Source organism: Ambystoma mexicanum, chromosome 4p, assembly GCF_040938575.1.
Source record: "Ambystoma mexicanum isolate Mex_15411 chromosome 4p, UKY_AmexF1_1, whole genome shotgun sequence".
Lineage (NCBI taxonomy): Eukaryota > Metazoa > Chordata > Amphibia > Caudata > Ambystomatidae > Ambystoma > Ambystoma mexicanum.
In genome coordinates this window covers 1,190,682,408-1,190,701,866 of record NC_090927.1, presented here as the reverse complement: position 1 = coordinate 1,190,701,866, position 19,459 = coordinate 1,190,682,408, and the positions used below count along the sequence as shown (strand labels likewise).

The window sequence follows — 19,459 nt, the reverse complement described above, 5'->3', positions numbered from 1 at the left end:
GCCCTTCTACTTGCGTGGGAATGACTTCTATTCGGAAGCCCAATCCGGGCAACCAAAAACTAGACCACATGTTACACCCTTCACCTTGTGGAGTTAGGTGAAGATCTTCACAGCTCATTCGTGTAGGGCCTTCGGGTGCATGGACTGTCACATCCTGCAGTCCTGGGTGTTGTGATCCTTGCCCAAGCAATAAAGACAAATCTGGAGCGAATCCAATACAGACATCTGATGGCTACAATCGATGCATGGCGTGAAGCCAGAGGCCTTCAATGGTTTGGACTTGTCATCGAAGAAATTCCAAAAATCTTCACCAGTGTGTTCATGTAGTAAACAAAGTGCATAGAAAAAAGGAACTGAGGTCATGGGGCGTGTCGCCTGGATATATGTTGGCCCCAAAGTCATGTCCTGCACAGGGCACATAGAGGTATCGGACAGAGCAGAGACAGAACCATGCTGGCCCCCCCTGGCAGTGGAAATGTTACCCAAGAACAGCTGTGCTTTGGATAAGATATCATAAATGAGGAATCCGTCGGGTGTAAGGAGTCTATTAGAACTTTGACATACAAGACTTTTTATTTTTTTTTTACAATACATTGCTTTACTATTAATTGGTGTTCAATTATTGTGCAGATTCTGGGAATTGGATGGAAACTGAACTTAACAAACATGGTATTTTCTGTTCACTAAACACAGGATGTAACCAAGCAAACCACACAAGAGAGCAGTCATAAAAACAGAGCAGTACAATACTAGGGAAAAAAAGATATAAAAATATCACACCCGGTTTTCTCCTTTATTCGGAATCATGACTGGTGATAAAAGAAGTGATTAGAAAATACCAAGCACAAAAGCAGAAAAAGCATAAAGCGATGGGTCTCACTTCAGAAAAAGCAGGAGGAGGAACACTGAAGCAGGTTTCACGCGCATACATTTGCAGTGGGCATACCGAGGATCAACTATAGACACAAGTAAAGGGCTTCTGCTGGATTAGTTTAACAGAATTACAGATATGAGAACCAGTCTCTGATGAATTTTCCATTAAAAAAGGTGCCATTTAATAGAGAAGGATCAGGTTCCAACGAAATTGTCATCATTCCAGGTTTTTAGGCTGCCAATATAATTATTTTTCAAATTTAAAGTAGACTGATATTTACAATGAAATGCAGCCAATGAGGTTGTGAAGTGTATCTTGAACAGCAATAGAGTTTGAATTAGTCAACATGTACAAATAGCCCTGAAGACTGTACCTTGAAAGCTCGAGCTTCTGAATTTCTGTGTGTGACAGTCTGGGCCAAGAGGCTGCGCCAACCCTTTGGGTCCTCCTTGTAAGAAAGTTGCCCGGCTCGCAGTTTGACATAAAGAATTCCATCCTTTGAAAGAATTGATCTGAAAGGTGAAGGTATAAATAACACTTACCATTTACAAAGTCCAGAATGGAAAAAAGCCAGAAGGCATCTATCCAGAAGCATTCACATTGATGTCATTCAAGCAAAACGCAGCAAGAGACAGTAACTACTATACTACTATATTTACAGGACAAATGTAGGGCATGTTTGGGAAGGTGGTAAATCCAATGGAAAATACTGTCAAATATTACATATTTTTATTGTATTCTCATTTTAGGCACTAACTGGTCTTAGCCATACAACAGAAAGTTTGTATAAATATTTATGGGAGCAGAACACTAAGAACTAAAACTCCATATATATTTTGATTGTGTAGCCCTCTTTAGGAATAGCATAGGACTCAGCAAACAGTTTGTCAAAAACAACAAGCACAAACAAAAATCAAGTGGGGCAAATGCCTCCACTGGTAACCTTCCCCTAATCCTTGGTAAAGCAAACTTGACATGACAACAGTACATAGTGTTCGCTTCTCACACAAGATGTATACATTTAGCTGGTATTGCTGGAGAAGGAGAAATTACTTACCGTAATGTTCTTTCTATGGATTCTGCTTGCGAAGATTCCTCATCTGATAGATATTCCCTCCAGCTCTGGTACTTTGTAACATTTTCGACAGGGGGCGTAGTGGACCTCAACCCGACTGTCGATCAGTATTGCTCGGCGTCTCGTCATCGGCTACGGACGCGACATCAGGCGTCGTATAAATACCACATCACTACGCCCCAAACTCAGTCCCCCCTTTTTTCCAGAGCACCACACGCCACATAGGAAAACAGAACAAACTGGCTATTGACCCCTTAAAAAAGAACTAACTATAGACGTCCACAGAAGGAACAATTGAACTAGCATTACAATTATATTTTTTACTTTTTTTAAAACCTGTGCCCGGAAGATAGAAAACAGACAAAGAGGACGATCACCAAGTCAACGTGAAAGAGAAGATGCGCGGCAACCAATGACTTTCTGAGCGGGGCTGGATGGGAGTGGAGAGGAGGAATCTGCGGGAGAAGAATCTGTTAGGCAGAAACCTGTGCAGTTCCCTCTGGGACCACTGCAAAAGATTTAGGACTACAGGTGTTTAGCAGAAAACCCACTTGGTAGCAGTCTGTACCACACAGATTCACTTGGTAGCTGTGGCTGAGCAGTCAGACTTCCCTCAAGAAGAGTTAGACAGTATACAGAGTATTCCCAATAGGTCAAAAGAACATAGTAGAACAAGTAAACACTGACCAGGGCTTGGTGTAAAAGAGATATAATTATTTATTTAAAACCACATCTAGAAAAACACACAGGCACTAATAGTAGGCAATTCAAAAACACGGTCACTAAAAGATATACACTCCCTTAGAAGAATATTAGACAAGTCTTAAGTAAAGCCCCACTTATTTTCAGACAGCGGTGAGCGCTTAACGTAGATGGCACTCTAATAATATGTTTTAAAAGGGAGAGAAAAGCAGAGAATAAATTGAAACAGATCCCAACACTTTTTCACGAACACAACAAGAGAGGAAGGCAAAGTAACATCGTGATTTTAGAGTCAGTAGGCCGGATCCACTTTAAGAGGATCAAAACGAAATGTGTCCAAGGTCACACGGTTGCAGTGCACGAAAGTCTTGTAACGGTTCAAAAAGGAGTTGGATCAAAGAAAGGGACCAGTTAGAAGGTCAAGGCGGCCAGCCCAGTCCAGAAGGTTAAGGGATTATTATTACCTTGTAGCAATCTTTAGAAAGGGAGGCCTGGCGGACACGGTACCTTAAAGTGGTGAGAATACTCCAGCTGGGGCAGTTATTCCTGGCAGCGGATGCAAGTCGGTGCTTCGTCCGGGGGAAGAGAGGATCTCGTCGGGGAGGAAGACAGGAGTCTGTTGCACTGCCAGGGAAGAAACCAGCCGCAGAGTTCTCAGTTAAAAGGAACGGTCCTTTAGTTAGCGGTCCAGTGGTAAGTGGCTATCCGGTTGTCGGGGGGCTTGGCACGGCAATTCGACCACAAGCCGGTCTGGGGTGCGAAGAGAAGAAGGTAAACTCGTTGTGCCCACCAGTCAGGGGAAGAAGCCTCTCCACCCGGGAGAGGGCCAATCACACAAGAGTGCGACTTGAGTTACCAAGGTAACTTAGTCCAGGGTGCCTAAAACCCCCTCCTACACCCCCTGTGGTACCCAGACAGAGTGGCACCACTTTTGGAGGCTTCTGTGGAGAAGCCCGCCAAAAGGTGGAACAAAGGGCTCGACTTGGGTTGGAGTCACAGAAGAGAACACAAACGCCATTTTAGAATCGAGTCCTGGCAAAAAATACCAACCGGCAAATTAATATTAAATAAATAAACCGGCGGTATGTTCGAGGCTATGAGAATTAAATAATTAAAGTTGGTAGCCTCGAACAATGGGAAAATTCCATAGGGATATATTTGCGGTCGAATATAAAAAGTAGTATCCACTGCCACCAGCCAAAACTTGATCAGGGGGGACGGAGACGTGCCCCCTCGACTAACAGACCCCAGGGCAATCGAATTGCCCCGACCAGTATGTCCACAATATGATGGTTTGTACTGGTTTCTGTTCATAATTTGGGACTAGTAAAGCCAATGGTGACTTTACATACCCTGGGAGACAGTAATCAGACCCAGGCTATGGAGTCTAGGGTGGGGTGTCACTATGACACCCCTGTGTCACTGCACAGAGGGTGCTGTGTAACACACATAGTAAAAACACATGAGACCTTATGGAGTAAAGGACCCCATAGCCCATAAAACACATTAGCAGTCAAAGGAACACCATAAATCATGTCCAAGAGTGGGAGAAAGAGTCTCACTCTTGGCAGGAGAAAAAAACAAACTCCAGAAATCCAGCAAAGCTGCTGGGGGACTCACTAGGTTAGGAAATTCAGCCTAAGAGAGAATTCTCCCTAACAGAATCCATAAAAAGAACATTACGGTAAGTAATTTCTCCTTTAATGGATTGCCTCATCCGATAGACTCCCAAAGCAATAGATGGAGGAGGGCAGAAAGTTATACTATGATATTTTGCAGCACTGCCCTGCCAAAACGTGCATCAGCTGTATGGACTACATCCAGACTATAGTGCTTAGCAAAAGCATGACGGGATGACCGTGTCGCAGCACAACAAATCTCCTGAACAGGCACTTCCCTCTGCAATGTTGTTGATGCAGAGACTCCCCGTGTCGAATGGGCCCTGATGCCTGCTGGTATGTTCTTCCCAGCAGACTGGTAGTATTCAGCTATGCAGAAAATTATCCAGCGGGATAAATTCCACTTGGTTGTGGGCAGCCCCTTAGGGCTAAGGAAAAGGCCACAAAGAGCTGGTCAACCTTCATGAAATCAGCTGTTTTAGCATTATAATAACTAAATACCATCTTCGAATCTAGGCAATGTAACCGTTCCTCCTGCTTAGAAGGGTGCGGAAGAGTGTAGAAGACCGGATGATTGATGGATTGCGACAGGTGAAATTCTGAGACAACCTTGGTGAGGAAGCCAGGCCTTACCCTGAGTGAAACATTCTCCTGGGGAAAATGCAGGAAGGTTGGCATACAGCATAAAGACTACAGTTCACTCACCTGTATAGCAGATCTAATAGCAACCAAGAAGGCTGTTTTCAAAGAGAGAAGCTGTAAGGGACAAAAGTACATAGGCTCAAAGGGAGCCGCGATCAGAAAAGTCCGAACCAGATTAAGGTCCCAGTCCGGGACAACAAAGGGAGTTGGCAGAAACTTATTTACAAGGCCTTTCAGGAATTGTGGCATTACCAGGATCGTAAAAAAATAAGCTTTGATCCGGAGACCTTTTAAACACAGACAAGGCCGCCAAATATCCTTTGACTGTTTGACTGTGGTGACCTGAAGGCCTGCTGAGGCGATTGATAGAAGGAACTCCATCACTGTAGTGGTGGGGCAAGAGCTGGGGTCAATCTCACGTTCCCAGTGCCATGCCTGAAATCTTCTCCATCTGCATGCGTACAAAGATCTTGTAGATGGTCTGCGTGCAGCCAGCAACACTTCAATAACTTCCTCAGAGATGTCCCAGTCATTATAACTCATCTTCTCAAGAGTCACTCATTTAGGTTGAGGGATTCCGGAGTCGGATGGTGTATCCGACCTTCCGACTGCATTAGGAGATCTGGACTCAGAGTGGACCGGTGAGGTGGACAGATCCAAGAGGTCGGAGTACAACGTTCTCCTCGCCCAGTCTGGGGAAATGAAGATCATGGTCTTCGTAACCTCCTCAACCTCCGGAGAACCCATGTAATGACGGGAATCAGAGGGAACGGGTAAAGGAGAGGGAAGGTCCAATACACCAGAAACGTGTCCCCCATTGCACCGTTCTCTGGGAATTCACTCGAGAAAATACATTTGCATTTCCTGTTGGACTCCATTGCGAACAGATCTACTGCTGGCATGCCCCAGAGAGTGAAGACTTCCTCTAGGACTTCCTGGCACACTTACCACTCGTGCGAGACCATGCTCCGCCTGCTCAGAGATCCGCCAAGTTGTTCTCTGTACCCGACAGATGAAGATGCAGAGACCGGGATGCTGTTCTCCAGCAACCAGAACCAAAGCATCATTGCCTCCATGCGGACGGAGAGGGAGTGCACCCCACCTTGCTTGTTGAGATAGTGCATTGCCTCTGTGTTGTCCATCAGAACGAGGACATGTTTCCCCTGCAGAGATGGGGGAAATGCTTTCAGGGCAAGCCAGATAGCTCGCAACTACAGCCTGTTGATGTGCCACCTGCCTTCTGTCGCTGACCAAAGGCCGCTCACCTGCAAATCCGTGCACTGAGTGCACAAACTCTTCAGAGGTGCATCCGTGACAACTCGGGGCTGATGCCAAGGAGGCCAGAAGGGTTCCCTGCTAAGAGACTGTTACGGTCTGCCCACCAGGACAGGTCAGAGACCACTGATGCGGGCACCCTGAGGAGATCCGAGAGAGAGCCGAGGTACGGAGACCACTGATCCCTCAGGAGCCATTGTAGGGATTTCATGCGCAACCTGGCACTAGAAAAATGCAGGAGGCCACAAGTCGGAGGAAGGAAGGAAGCCGCTGGTAGAGTGGCATGGTTCCAGAACAAGTTGACCATCTCTGTCAAGCTGACTACTCTCTCCGTGGGAGGGACGGGCTTCACCACCCGGGTGTCCAGTACTGCTCCAATGAATTGGAGCATCTGGACTGGTGTGATGTGGGACTTCTTTAAATTTAAATGTTACAAGACCTGCACTTCAGACTTCCCTCGGATCAGCAAGTCGTCCAGATATGGAAATCAGTGGATCTCGGATCTCCGGAGGTCAGTCGCAACTACCACCATGAGCTTGGTGAAGACCCTTGGGGCAGAGGTTAGACCAAAGGGAAGCACCTTGAACTCATAGTGCATATCTCCTATGGTGAACCTTAAGAACTTCCTGTGCTTTAGATGGATCGACACATGGAAATAAGCGTCCTGTAGGTCTATCGACACCAGCCAGTCCTGTAGTTCGAGAGCATGGAGAATCTCTCTCAACTTCACCATCCTGAATGTGTCTTTCCTCAAGAGCTTGTTCAAGGCCCTGAGGTTTAGAATGGGACAGAGACCTCCTCCCTTCTTGGGTACCAGGAAATACTAGGAGTACCAGCCAAATCCTCTCTGCTGTGAGGTACCTCTTCCACGGCATCATTCAACAACAGGGCTCTCAGTTCTTCCCAGAGTTCCTCTCCCAGTTGGATTGGGGGTGGGGGCGGTATGTCTGGTGGTTTTCTTACAAATGGCAGACAATAACCCCACTGAACGAGCTGAAGAGCCCAGGCATCAGAAGGTATTCCTTGACACCGGAGCAAAAGCTCAGTTATCCGTCCTTCAACCAGTCTGCTGTGATAGGGCAAAAATAAAGCAGCTTTGGAGGCTGGGTCGCCCCTGACCCTGCCTGTTGGCCTCTAGAAGCCCCTCTGCCCCTTCTGGAGCTTGAGAAACGCTCCTGCACTTGCCTGGCCGGTGGGAGCTGCGCTGCCCCATGCCCTAAATGCAGTTTGGCCGGCTGCACAGCAAGGCCTAAGGACTTTGGATTCCTTACGTTTTTCTAAGGAATTGTCGGCTTTCTGGCTGAATAGAACATCACCCTTGAAGGGCACGTCCAGATCTCGACTTGGACATTAGGCGAAAAACCAGGTTTTTAAAAAGGCCTGTCTTCTTAGTGTTATGGCTGACACCATAGATCGGCCCACACAGTCGGCGATGTCCAGGCCCCCTCTTTCCCATCCTCCACTAGCTGTAGGAAGCCCTTGCCCATTTCTCCTTCTGGGACATACTGAGCAGCATTTTCAACTGCTGTCGACAGACCAAAGGAGTACTTGGCAAAACTGCTTGCCACATTTGTAGCTTTTAGGGTCATGCTGCCTAAAGTAAATATTTTCTTTGCTAAGGCATCTACTTTTTTTGCTTCCCTGCTGGGAGGCAGAGTGGACGTGGAAGATGCAGGTCTAGACGAGACAGCAGCAGCCTGCATAACAAGCACCTCCAGGGAAGGCAGAGAGGAGAGATATGAAGGGTCTCCTCTAGCCGGCCAGTATTTCCCAGAAATGGTGGAGTTGACGGGAGGAATGGAACAAGGGTCTTGCCACATAATTGTTAAAGGATTGGCAATGGCAGGGTTTAAAGGCATATTGCGTTCTGTGGCGAGGCCTTCATCTAAAATATCAGTAAGGTCATAACCTTGTACAGGCACCGCTGATGAATGCAATCACAGGGTGTCAATAACGCTTTCTACCAAAGCCCAGAATTTAGAAGTATTCTGAAGATGGGGCTAGGATTGCTGAAATTCGAGGTCTGGAGAGGTGTCCAGATCACTGGAGTCCTGCAGGCCTTGAGCCAGTTGCAAAAGCTGATTCTGGTCGTCACAATATTCAACCCCCCCCTGAACCTAAGGAAACAGGGTCGATATCCCCTTGATCATTGGCATCATTACCGCGGAAGATACCTCCCATAGTATCGAAAAATATGGACTGAGATTGCGGGGTGAATGTTTTCACGACAACCATCGACGTCAACTCTAATAGACAAGTAGTTAAGGAGGGACTGTTCCCTTTGGCCAACTCTAGTAGACAAGTGGACAAAAATCCACTGCATCAAAAGGGACAATCCAACACTTTTAACTGTGTGCCCAACTGCAATTTAGCTGCTCAGAAATGAGTCTGTCGAGCAAATCTTTTTGTCTCTCAGCAGCGATATGGTGGATGTCAGTGTCGATCGCAACGCTGTAGCGTCGACATCCTTGGATGCACGGGTTTGATCCGGCTTCCATTGGATCTCTTTCGGTGTCGAAAGATTTATCGACATTGTCGGTACTGGGGCACTAGAGGGGTCGGGTATACCGAGCGACGCTCTTGGCTCAGAAGCCTGCTGCGTGGGGGCGGGGGGGCAGAGGTGGGTGTTAGCCGTGGTGACTGCAACATGCTTTTTGAATATGTCAAGCATAGAGGATATGAAATCCTCCCACTCTTGGCGGGTGGTAGGCCCAGCCGACAGCTTACCTTTATACGTCGCCAACTCAGAATCCCGACAGTGGGAATGACACCTTTTATTCTTTTGGGACTAGGAAGAGTGTACTCCTAGAGTGGGACAATTTCTTCTTCTGCCTATGCTCATTCTCAGAGGTGCACTCTTCAGTTTCGGCCTCTGAAGACTGAACCGTCAACCGCGCCAGTGATATTGAGGGCGATTGACCCAGAGCAAGATTTTGCAGCTCGATCACGTAGGGATTTGGGTTTCATTTTGGCACACAACGGACACCCATCAGTCCTGTCACCCATGCTGAGGCACCAAAGAAACAACTCGGGTGGGTCAGTGATGGGCATCTTGGTGCCACAATCGGAACACCGCTTGAAACCAAATACTTGAGCGACTGACATACAAAATTTTCTGAAAAGAAAACGTTGAGTGAGTTGAAGCCTCACCTGTGTTCCCAAACAGCATGTTAGCGCACAGAAAAAAGGAACTGAGGTTGGGGCATAGCTGCGTGGTATTTATACGACCAGACAGAGCAAGACGGATGGACTGCCGTGTTAAGGTCCACTACAACCCCTGTCCACCCATGGGTCTACAACCCATTTCCAAAGCAGTGGAGCTGGAGGGAATATCTATCAGATAAGGCATCTGCGGGAGAAAGACAATCCATTGAAATCAACTAGTCAAATATAGCTGAAAACTGTTTTACAAGATGCCATATGTCTAGTCCCAAGACTAATCCAGGTACTTACATAAAAGAGTTAGCCCCATTTAAACATTTTGACTAAAGTCCAATTAATTTGAGTGCCTGTGAATGGATTATTCCCGATACTGTACATTTATTATCTCTGCCTAACATTTGGATCTGTTGATTGATTGCGTTTTCAATTTTCAAAAGGTGGCTTTCACATCTGACCAGTTTGGCAACATGAAGATAAATACAACATGGAGAGCACGTTCAATTCATCCTCGGGACATTTCCCATACAGGGAAAGCAGACGGTCAAGTCTGAAACCTTTTATTTATCGTAAGATGGGAAAAAGAGAAGGACAGGGCAAATATTTCAGCTGGCGTAGATAGCTGAAAAATAGTTCTTGCAGTAGTCTATATGGACAACCATCTGCACAAGACAAAAGGCTATTGAGAAGGGTGTCTAATGGGCAAAATAGAGGTCCACGTCTAGCCTTTTTCTCAAAAGATAGACAGCACTTCAGTGGTTTAATCTGGCAGCATCTTAAATGGCCAGTAAAACATTCCAAATCTAATCGGAACTGATCAAGTTTACACACGCATTTTTTTATTAACCAGATCTTGGACCACTGCAATAGAAGCACATAGAGTCTAAATAGCTCTTGTTCACAGAAGGATAGGTATTGGAGGTGGTATCACTAATCTCATTGGACCTGCAATGCTGCAGGCCAAATTGGCAAATGGTTGGAAATGCCTCCCACCTTCAGTTCAGATCCAGTGCACCTGAAACTTGCACTGATTGATTAGGACTGGGCTAGGAGGGATAGCGTTTTGATAGAAAAGAACTTGGGCGTGGATTTCTGTTGCTTCACATCAAGTGCACTCAGGGAATACTCATGTTGGATATTAAGAAACTGATGAAAGCCTTGATATCCATCTTTTGAGCGTAGATTGGGCCAACAAGGTGAGGCTGCTTTGTTGATACTATGAATGATGCTGTAGTTAAGGAGGCACTGTTCCCTTTGGCCAACTCTAGTAGACAAGTGGACAAAAATCCACTGCATCAAAAGGGACAATCCAACACTTAACTGTGTGTCCAACTGCAATTTAGCTGCTCAGAAATGAGTCTGTCGAGCAAATATTTTTTTCTACAGAGTTCCTCATCAGCCATGTCAGAGATGTGAAGGGCTGACTAACGGGTCCTTAGTGTAAAGGTTATTGGGAAGGGAACAGCCCCGTCCCACGCCCCTAAGTGCTTTAGAGTGAGGCGAGATGCATTTGAGGTACTATAATGGGCCAGGGAGGAGGTGGTACTTTGAGGGATGCCTCCCCGTTTAACAGGGCCCCATTTTAATGTAACCAAATATAGTCTAACTACATAATGCAGTCTAAAAGCATGAGCGGCATCGCTATTTTGCATAGATATTAGTAATGATAGGTAGAAGGGAAGGCGTGCACGGTAACTGTGGCATTGCATGCAATAGGCCCAAATTCACAAGACCACAGAAATCCCCAGCCATGCCCGAGCTCTCATAAGAACAGTTAACACCCCCAACGTCTATTCATTGTTCCAAAAGTGTTGCAAAGATGTGTTTTTTTACCCAAGAGGAAGGTGCCCTACAAGGCTGCGACCAGAGACCGGTGCCTGGTGTGCATGTTATCTCACACTGGCTAAAGAATGACCCGGCTCATTCCCGGGTGGCCTCGAATTATAGACCATATAACCGACTAAACCCTAGGACGCCTGAATTCCATGGCACCAGGTTCCCTTTGACGAACCAACCCCAAAGTAACAAGGAGGGATAAATTATAGTTCAAAACGAGGGTGGAGACCTTGGAGCTGGATGGCGTAGAGGGGAGTGAGTGAAATTTGTTTGTGAAGGTTACTATTACGCTCACCTGGTATCCACAGGGACGCCACTCATCACTGGTTGCTTGATTCACGCCCTGGACCTCTTCCCGATCCCGGATGGTGCCTTCGATCGAAGTCGGGCCTGAAAGCACAGGAGGACTGATTCAAGATCAGGTACGGTCTTCTCCCACCTCCCCTGAGTTCAGCCCTATGGCCCTCTCCTCACCTTATTGTAATATCTGGTGTGCTCTCCATCCTGCCTTCTTTGCAGGAGTGCATAGTCTTGTGTGGCCTTGGGCGACCGAGTTACTTCACTGGTGCGAGCCCATTCAAGTGTCTTTTAAGGTAGGTCTTATTGCAGCAGTCTTTATATGTTATTGTCCTTGCCTTCCTTTCTTTGTGGTTAATGTCTTTTCTTTACCCCCCTTACGTGAGCGGAGGTTCGGAGTATCGTGCTGCTTGGATTGAGCACCTGCCGGTATGGATGGCGCAAGAAGCGATCTACGATTTGGTAAGTAACAGGCTAAGCGCGGCGCTGCTTCGCCTTTTACTTGCTAACCTGTGTTCCTTCTACCTTTTCAGATCACGATCTTCTCCAGTGAGCGTGGTATTCCGGAACGATGCCGGCCAAAAGGTGCCCAACCAGGTGAGGTTCTTGTGATGACTGAGGCTTACGCCGCAAGTAACCTTTTCTAACGTTGTCTTTCTCTCTCTCCCTTCAGGTTGCTTTGTCCCGGTGCGTACGCGGTGTCCTGAAGATGCTGATTGCAGGATGGGTGACCGCGAGCAGCAGAAGCATGGACGAGCGTTGGGCAGACACAGGATGGAGTTAGCAGTTAAGAGTCTATTAATGATGTTCTTTATCTCCTCTGCAGGTTTGTTGCTTCAATGATCGCCGGTATCAAGGACACTGGGCACGGTGAGCGTCACGCTGCGGGCTGCAGAATAACGCGAAGCTTGTTCTGTTGCTTGGGTGTGGTTTAAATAGCCTCCCAGAAAACTAGTCCAGGTAAAGTAGTCCCAGGCTACCACCCCCAAAACACTATACCGCAGAGTCTGGTACTAGGGAACTAGACTGTGTGGGTGCCTCCATGTTGGCTGCAGGCCCAAAGAAAAGTAGTCCCCCTCAAAGATGTTTCTTATCCTGAACATGAGCCTGTCCCCAAAGGCGCCAGGACCGACTCCAAGAGTGTCTTGGAAGGTAGTGTAAGGGTCCCGAGGCCTTAATCGAAAGCCGAATCCTGACCTTATCTGGCATGTGGACATGGCAGTGGGGGTTTTGGTTAAGGGTCGTGACAGTTACAGTGCACCCAAACCTCCTTTTTGTCTGTCTTAAGGCCTGCCAAGTGCACAGTATGAGTGATAAAACAAGCTGTATAGTAGGAGAAGAATTAATTCGTTTTCTGACCTTAGACGTGAGAAGAAGATGAGCCCTGCAGCACCCACGTGAAGGAAGACGGACGGACTGGGATGCAACCAATACACTGCCATCCCTTATGGATAAAGGTGGTACCAGAATAGGGTCCATTCAATCAGCCACGAAGCTTTTTACTGTATGTTGTCACGTCATCATGACACTTTGTACCTATTAAAGTTTCTGCTTGTACCTCTCTTTGGCAGAACGTTCTTGGCAGCAGAGTTCTTTGCTGTTGCGCTCATCTGCGTGTGAGATTAAAACTTGTTATGCTTACAAGATCGACTTGGGCCTTTCTTCCCTAGCAGGTTGTATTCTCTGTGGTGTGAGCATTTAGGGGAGTGCCTTCAGGGTGCAGATGTATGAGTCTGACAGGGTGGTGGTAGTTCAAGCAAAAGAAAAGGGAAACCCTATCTTGCTCTATTTCTATGAGGGGTTGCCCTACCTCAAAACAAATACTAAGGACCCTGTCAGGATGTCCAGTAAAGTAAAATGTCCATAGTTCTGTCTCCAAACCTATTTCCATCCCTTACACACTAGACTAACTAAGGAAAAACAGTGTGTCTTCTTGAACCAGAAGGAGACTCCTCTCGTTCTGGTTATAGATTTAAATGTTCAGTTCCTAGTGAAAAAACACAATGAATGGTTATTTAAGTTCTTGACTTTGAATGCTCCTCCACATGTATACAAAACACAACAAAATTTAATTGGGAATGTTCTCCCCTCTTCTTCCTTTCCCAATAACAATTTATAGCGTAGAAAAATATAGCTCCCAAGTATCAGGGGAGCAGTCTATTCTCTTCTTTCACCAACATATCATCAAGTCTGGTTTACTGTCCTGCTAGACTTAACTGTAGGTGGTCTGATTACAAAACATACCATCCCAAATATTATAGGGCGCTGGGGGAGCAGGACGATCCCTTTCCCTGTTCTTTTCTCCAGCTCAAAATGTAGCACCAAGTCTGGCTCACTATCCTGCCACACTCGACTACAGATCATCGAATTCCAGAAAAGGTCTTATTTTGACAACACGTTTGTGACCCCTTGTTTTAGCTTCTTGCATCTCTGTTTCTCTCTTACGTATGTCCCAGACACCTCTGAGATGAGGGCACTTGACCCCTTTGTATTCTCTCAGGATCTCCTCAACTTGCTTTAGGTCACAGCCCCTTGACTGTGTTTCTTCAGACTTGTGTGGGTCCTTGACCCCCATGCGTTGCTTTTTCGGGGCTCACACCACTTCCTATGGGCCCCAGACCCTGGTGTGCTATTCTGGCAGGGCTTCCTCAACTTCATATGGGTCCCAGACCCTGGGGTGCTGATTTTACTTGCCCTCTGCTCCTGCTACATTCAATGTCCAATTGAACAGAACTGGTGTACTCTCCTGCTAGGTACTGTTACACATAGGATATTTTGTAAAGTTTGCTCCGGCTTTCATAGTTCTTTCGCTATCCCTTTTTGGATATTGGTACGTGTCTCATCTATTTGGCCCCTTCCATGTCCCGCCAGCCGGTACAACCCTTTCTCTACCTTTGGGAAGAACAAGTTACTCTCTTACCTGGTAACGTTCTTTCGATGGGATGGTCCGACAACGTATTCCATATCTATGACAGTAATCACCACAGCTGTGCTGCTTTGGAAAATCTTCGGCGCCTGCGTCCTGCGTGAATGACGTCGATACGCTGTCCTCAAGGGCCTCCGTCGAGCCGACATCACCAGATGTTATAAAAGGGACGCACGACGCCCGTAGCCTCAGTTGTAGTTTTTCCCCCCAGAACGTGTGGCACCAAACCACTGCCAGTATGACCACAGAAAGCCTTGCGGAAACGTAAGCTGCAATCGCATAAGAAATTCTGTAGCGGGACAGGTAGGGAGGGAGGGAGGGATATGGAATACGTCGTCGGACCATCCCATCGAAATAACATTACCAGGGAAGAGAGTAACTTGTTCTTCGAGGGGATTGGGTCCTCCTATGTATTCCATATCTATGACAGTCTCCCAAAGCAGTACCAACGTATGGAGGAGGGAAAAGAACTTAGAATATTGAAATTTAGAATGCCCAATCAAATTGCAGAGTAAAGGACCGCCTTGCCAAAGGCCAGATCCTGCCCATGGATAGAATCTAGGGAGAAGTGTTGTACAAAAGTATGGACCGAAACCCATGTGGCTGCTTCACAGATTTTACGAATAGGAACACCCCTCTGCAGGGCAGTAGAGGCAGCCATACCCCTTGTAGAATGGGCCCGTAAGCCTACCGCAGGGTCCTTACCCGCCAAGCGGTAACATTCAGAAATTGGCAAGACAATCCATCTAGACAAAGTCTGCTTAGTAACAGCTTGTCCCAAACGCCTTCCAGCGTAACCAATAAAGAGCCGATTATCCACTCTGACCCGGGACATGCGAGAAATGTAGAAACTCATAGCTCTCCTAGGATCCAACCTATGGAGCCTCTCCTCTTCCTTACCAGGATGTGGAGGAGGATAAAATGTGGAAGAATAACCTCCTGGCTTAATGAAATTCCGACACCAACTTCGTAAGAAAGGAAGGACGAACTCTAAGGACAACCCTGTCCTTATGAAACACAGTGAAGGGTGGCTTAACTGAAAGTGCCTGCAACTCAATCACTCTGCGAGCGGAAGCGACCGCAACTTATAACACAGTTTTAAGGGTTAATAGCCTCAAAGGACAAGAATGTAAAGGTTCAAACAGAGCACCCATAAGGAATTTAAGAACAAGGTTCAAATCCCAACCAGGCACTGTTAGGCAAAAACCTGTGCAGTGCCCTTAGGGACCACTACACACAATTAAGACTACAGGCGGCAATACAAGTTTCACCTTTGGTACAAGCCTGTACTACTATGTCAGAGTGGAAGCAGTGGTGGAGCAGCCAGGCTTATCTCAAGAGTATATGAGCAGTAGCACAGATTACACAAAGAGACCACAATTACTGTGACTCAAGCAAACACTGACTCAAGGTTTCAGGTATAAAAATATAAGTACATTTATTTTTAAACCATTCGTTATAAACAAAACCCTTCTATGAAACTTCAATAAAAACCACACATTAAATATACAACAACTAACCAATTAACTTTGTACAGTAAGTCTCAATGTAAGTACCCTGTGTTGGAAAGAACCGGTGTTAGGCACAAAACACGTTACCGCTAATATGATTGCGATCACTTTTTGACAGTTCGGTCTACTAAACAAACGCGTATCCGTGACATGAAATGCTACCGGAGCAAAAACACACTTAGCACTTGATACCCAGAAGGAGTTGGAGGCAAAAATCACAGGCAATATTTTGGTTAGGCAGGCAGAATCAAGAAACACTCCGACAGGAGTTCAAAAAGTCAAAGGGCCGGAGCCAGGGTCGAAAGACACTGGGGCCAGTTGCCGAAGATCACACGGTCAGACAGTTCAAGATTCAACATAGCCAAAAGTACTTCGATATTGTCAATGTTCGGAAGCAAAAGTTATAAGACGGAGGGAAAACAAGGGCAAGCCTTGGAAATGACAAAAAAGGGATTCACCCAGTTTCCTCAACAGAGCACAGTACCTTGTTCCAGTGGTGCAGCTGGTGCCCTGGCAGTTGTTCCTGTTGGTTTCCCGCAGACCCACGATTCCTGGAGCTTTATTGTGAAGGAGGACGTCTGAAGGGGTCTGCACCACACAGGGATGAAGCCGGCAGTAGCGACAAAGAATAAAAGGTGCGCTCCTTAAAAACAGGACAGGCTCTTCAGGTGGCTATCCGGACCACTACAGCAGTGTGCAGCGATTTCGACCAAGGAAGAGGATCCTCTAGCTGTAGAAGATGAGCTGGTTATCCCCACCGAGCTCAAAGGAAGAAGACTACGGACTGGATCTTCTCTAAGTCATTGATGGGAAGATAGCTCAGGACTGCAGCAGGGCTTCACCGGGACGGGGTAGTTGCAGCAGCCGTCGTTCTCTCGGCTTCTCCTCGGTTCCTTGTAGTTCCAGTAGCGACTCTCTGACTTCTAGCCGAAGAGACCTGCCTTTTATGCGAAACCCCCCCCATTCACACAGCCTGGCTGTCAATCACCCAGCAGGAGGGTTGTCCAGCCCGGACAACTACTCTGGCCAATCAGGACAAAGTGCGACTTGGGTTTCCTAGGATACCCTGTGCAGGGGTGACTACACCCCTCCTTCACATTCAGCCCACCTAGAAACCCAGGCGCTTGGTGGAGGGCTTCTGAACAGAAAGCCCGCCAAAAGACGGTGAACAAAGAAGGCGAATCTAGTTTGCCGCGCAAAGTAAAACACAAGAAGGACTTAAACAAAAAGAAATGGCGAATAAATCCAACTGGAGCCAAAAGAAAGACGATTTGGTCAAGCGGGTTTATGTTCGAGGCCAATATAATAGCCAAGAACAGTACCACGTTTATCTAATATAACGCGGTAGAAAAGTTAGGGTAGATACCACAGCCACCAGCCAAGTCTAAATGTTAAAGGAGCGAAACAATGCTCTAGGGGGTACAGATAAAAAGGGATACGCATTAACCCTTTCCAGTACTCCATGGAAGATGGGGTGTACTGGATCTGTGGTAGATTGACTAAGTAAAGTTAATGGTAACTTTACCCTTTTCTGGGGGACAGTGGTCGCCTCAGAAATGGAGTCGAGGGAAGTCTTGAAGACAACCCTGTGCCACAGCACTGAAGGTGCTGTGTGACACACAAAAAGAAGGGGGCTACTCAAGTGGTGTACTTCCGAGTCCGCAACCACAAAAAACAGATAGAAACACATAGCAAAACACAGGTAAGAGTGGGGGAAAAGCTTTCACTCTTACCAAGTGGAAAAAAATAAACTCCAGAAGTCCAGCAAAGCTGCCGGGGGACTCACTAGGAGAGGGAAATTAGCCATAGATGATAATTCTCCCTAACAGGCACCTGGAAAGGTGACGGCGGAAACACATTAGTGAGTCCTTTGAGAACCTGAGAAATTAGCAGAATTTTGAAATGAGAACACTCCTCAGACGAGCGCTTAAATATGGACAGCGCCGCCAGGTAACTTTAACGGTACCCACTTGCAGGCCCTTGTGGGCTAACGAAAGAAATAAATATAGAACCACAGGAATATCACATGAAAAAGGATCCACATTCTTGACCCTGCACCAGTCGCAGAACTTTCTCCAACGGCAACAGTACGGGGACTTTGTTGCCGACCGTTTGGCCGAAAGCAACACCTCCATCACGTCTTCAGGGAGGTCCCAATCCTTATACCTCAACCTTTCAGAAGCCAAGCGTGAAGGTTGAGGGATCTGACCTCTGGATGGAGAACCTGATCCCCCTCCCGTGAGAGCAGATCGTCTCGGTAGGGAAGACTATGTAGAGGGCCGATGGACAAGTCGAGAAGGTCCGGGTACCACATCCTCCGGGCCCAAGTCGGAGCAATGAGGATCATCCGGGAACCGAATCTCCGTAACCTCTGCAGCACTTGCGGGATGACGGGGACTGGAGGAAATACGTACAGCAGTGGGAAGGACCACTCCACCACGAACGCGTCTCCCAAGACTCCTCTTGGAGGAAATTCCCGCGAGCAGAACCTTTCGCACTTCCAGTTGACACTGGAGGCGAAGAGATCCACTTGAGGGGTCCACCAAAGGGCAAAGATCTCCAGGAGAATCTTCTGAGCCAGCTCCCACTCGTGAGAGATCGCGCTCTGCCTGCTCAGAGCGTCCGCTGTCTCGTTTTCATCTCCAGCCAGATGAACCGCTGAGATCGAAACTTCCTGCTGGATGGCCCAGAACCAGAGCTGCATCGCCTCCCTCCCTGTTGAGGTAGTGCATGGCCACTGTGTTGTTCGTCAGAATCAGGACAGTCTTCCCTTGCACAGTCGGCAGAAAAGCCTTCAGGGCAAGCATGACGGCCCTCCGCTCCAACAGATTGATATGGAGTCTGGACTCCGACGGAGACCAACGACCGCTGACTATCAACTCGTTGGCATGCGCTCCCCATCCCATGAGGGATGCGTCCGTCTCGATTGTTACCGCCGGCCAGGGCAGCCAAAATGGAGCCCCTGTCATCAGATTGCCTTCGATGGCCCACTACAGAAGGTCCTGGGCGACCGAGGGCGGTACCTGAACGGGGTCCGACATCCTGCCGGAGGACTGTGACCACTGCATCTTGGGGGCCCATTGCAGAGATTTCATCCGCAACCTGGCCTCTGGCACCAGAAGAATTCAGGATGCCATGAGGCCGAGCAACCTCAAGAACTAGAACGCCGGGTGACTCTGGGCATGTTGAAACCTGTGCACCATCTGTTGAATGTGATGAGCCCTCAACTTGAGAGGAAAACACTGCCCCAGGGATGTGTCAAGCACTGCTCCGATGTACTGGAGCCGCTGGGTTGGCGTCAAGTGGGACTTCTTTAAGTTGAGGGAGAAGCCCAGCTTGTGAAGGGAGTGGCAGGTGACGAACAGATAATCCAGGACTTGCTCGGGAGAGCGCGCCTTGATCAACCAATGGTCCAGGTAGGGGTAGACGTGAATCCCCCCTTTCCTGAGATACGCTGCCACCACCACCATGAGTTTGGTGAAGACCCTCGGGCGGAGGTCAATCCGAACGGCAGGACCCGAAACTGAAAGTGCAAATCTCCAA

General features: G+C 47.5%; 1 protein-coding gene across 1 annotated transcript in view; it reads right to left on the bottom strand.

Annotated features, from left to right (window-relative positions):
- The window catches only part of ANAPC1 (anaphase promoting complex subunit 1), a 2,053,226-nt gene that overhangs the window by 201,154 nt on the left and 1,832,613 nt on the right, over nucleotides 1–19,459 (bottom strand). The window contains exon 42 of the mRNA XM_069606837.1: nucleotides 1,248–1,386. Within this exon, the coding sequence (XP_069462938.1) occupies nucleotides 1,248–1,386 (139 nt within the window). The remainder of the gene's footprint in view (nucleotides 1–1,247; nucleotides 1,387–19,459) is intronic.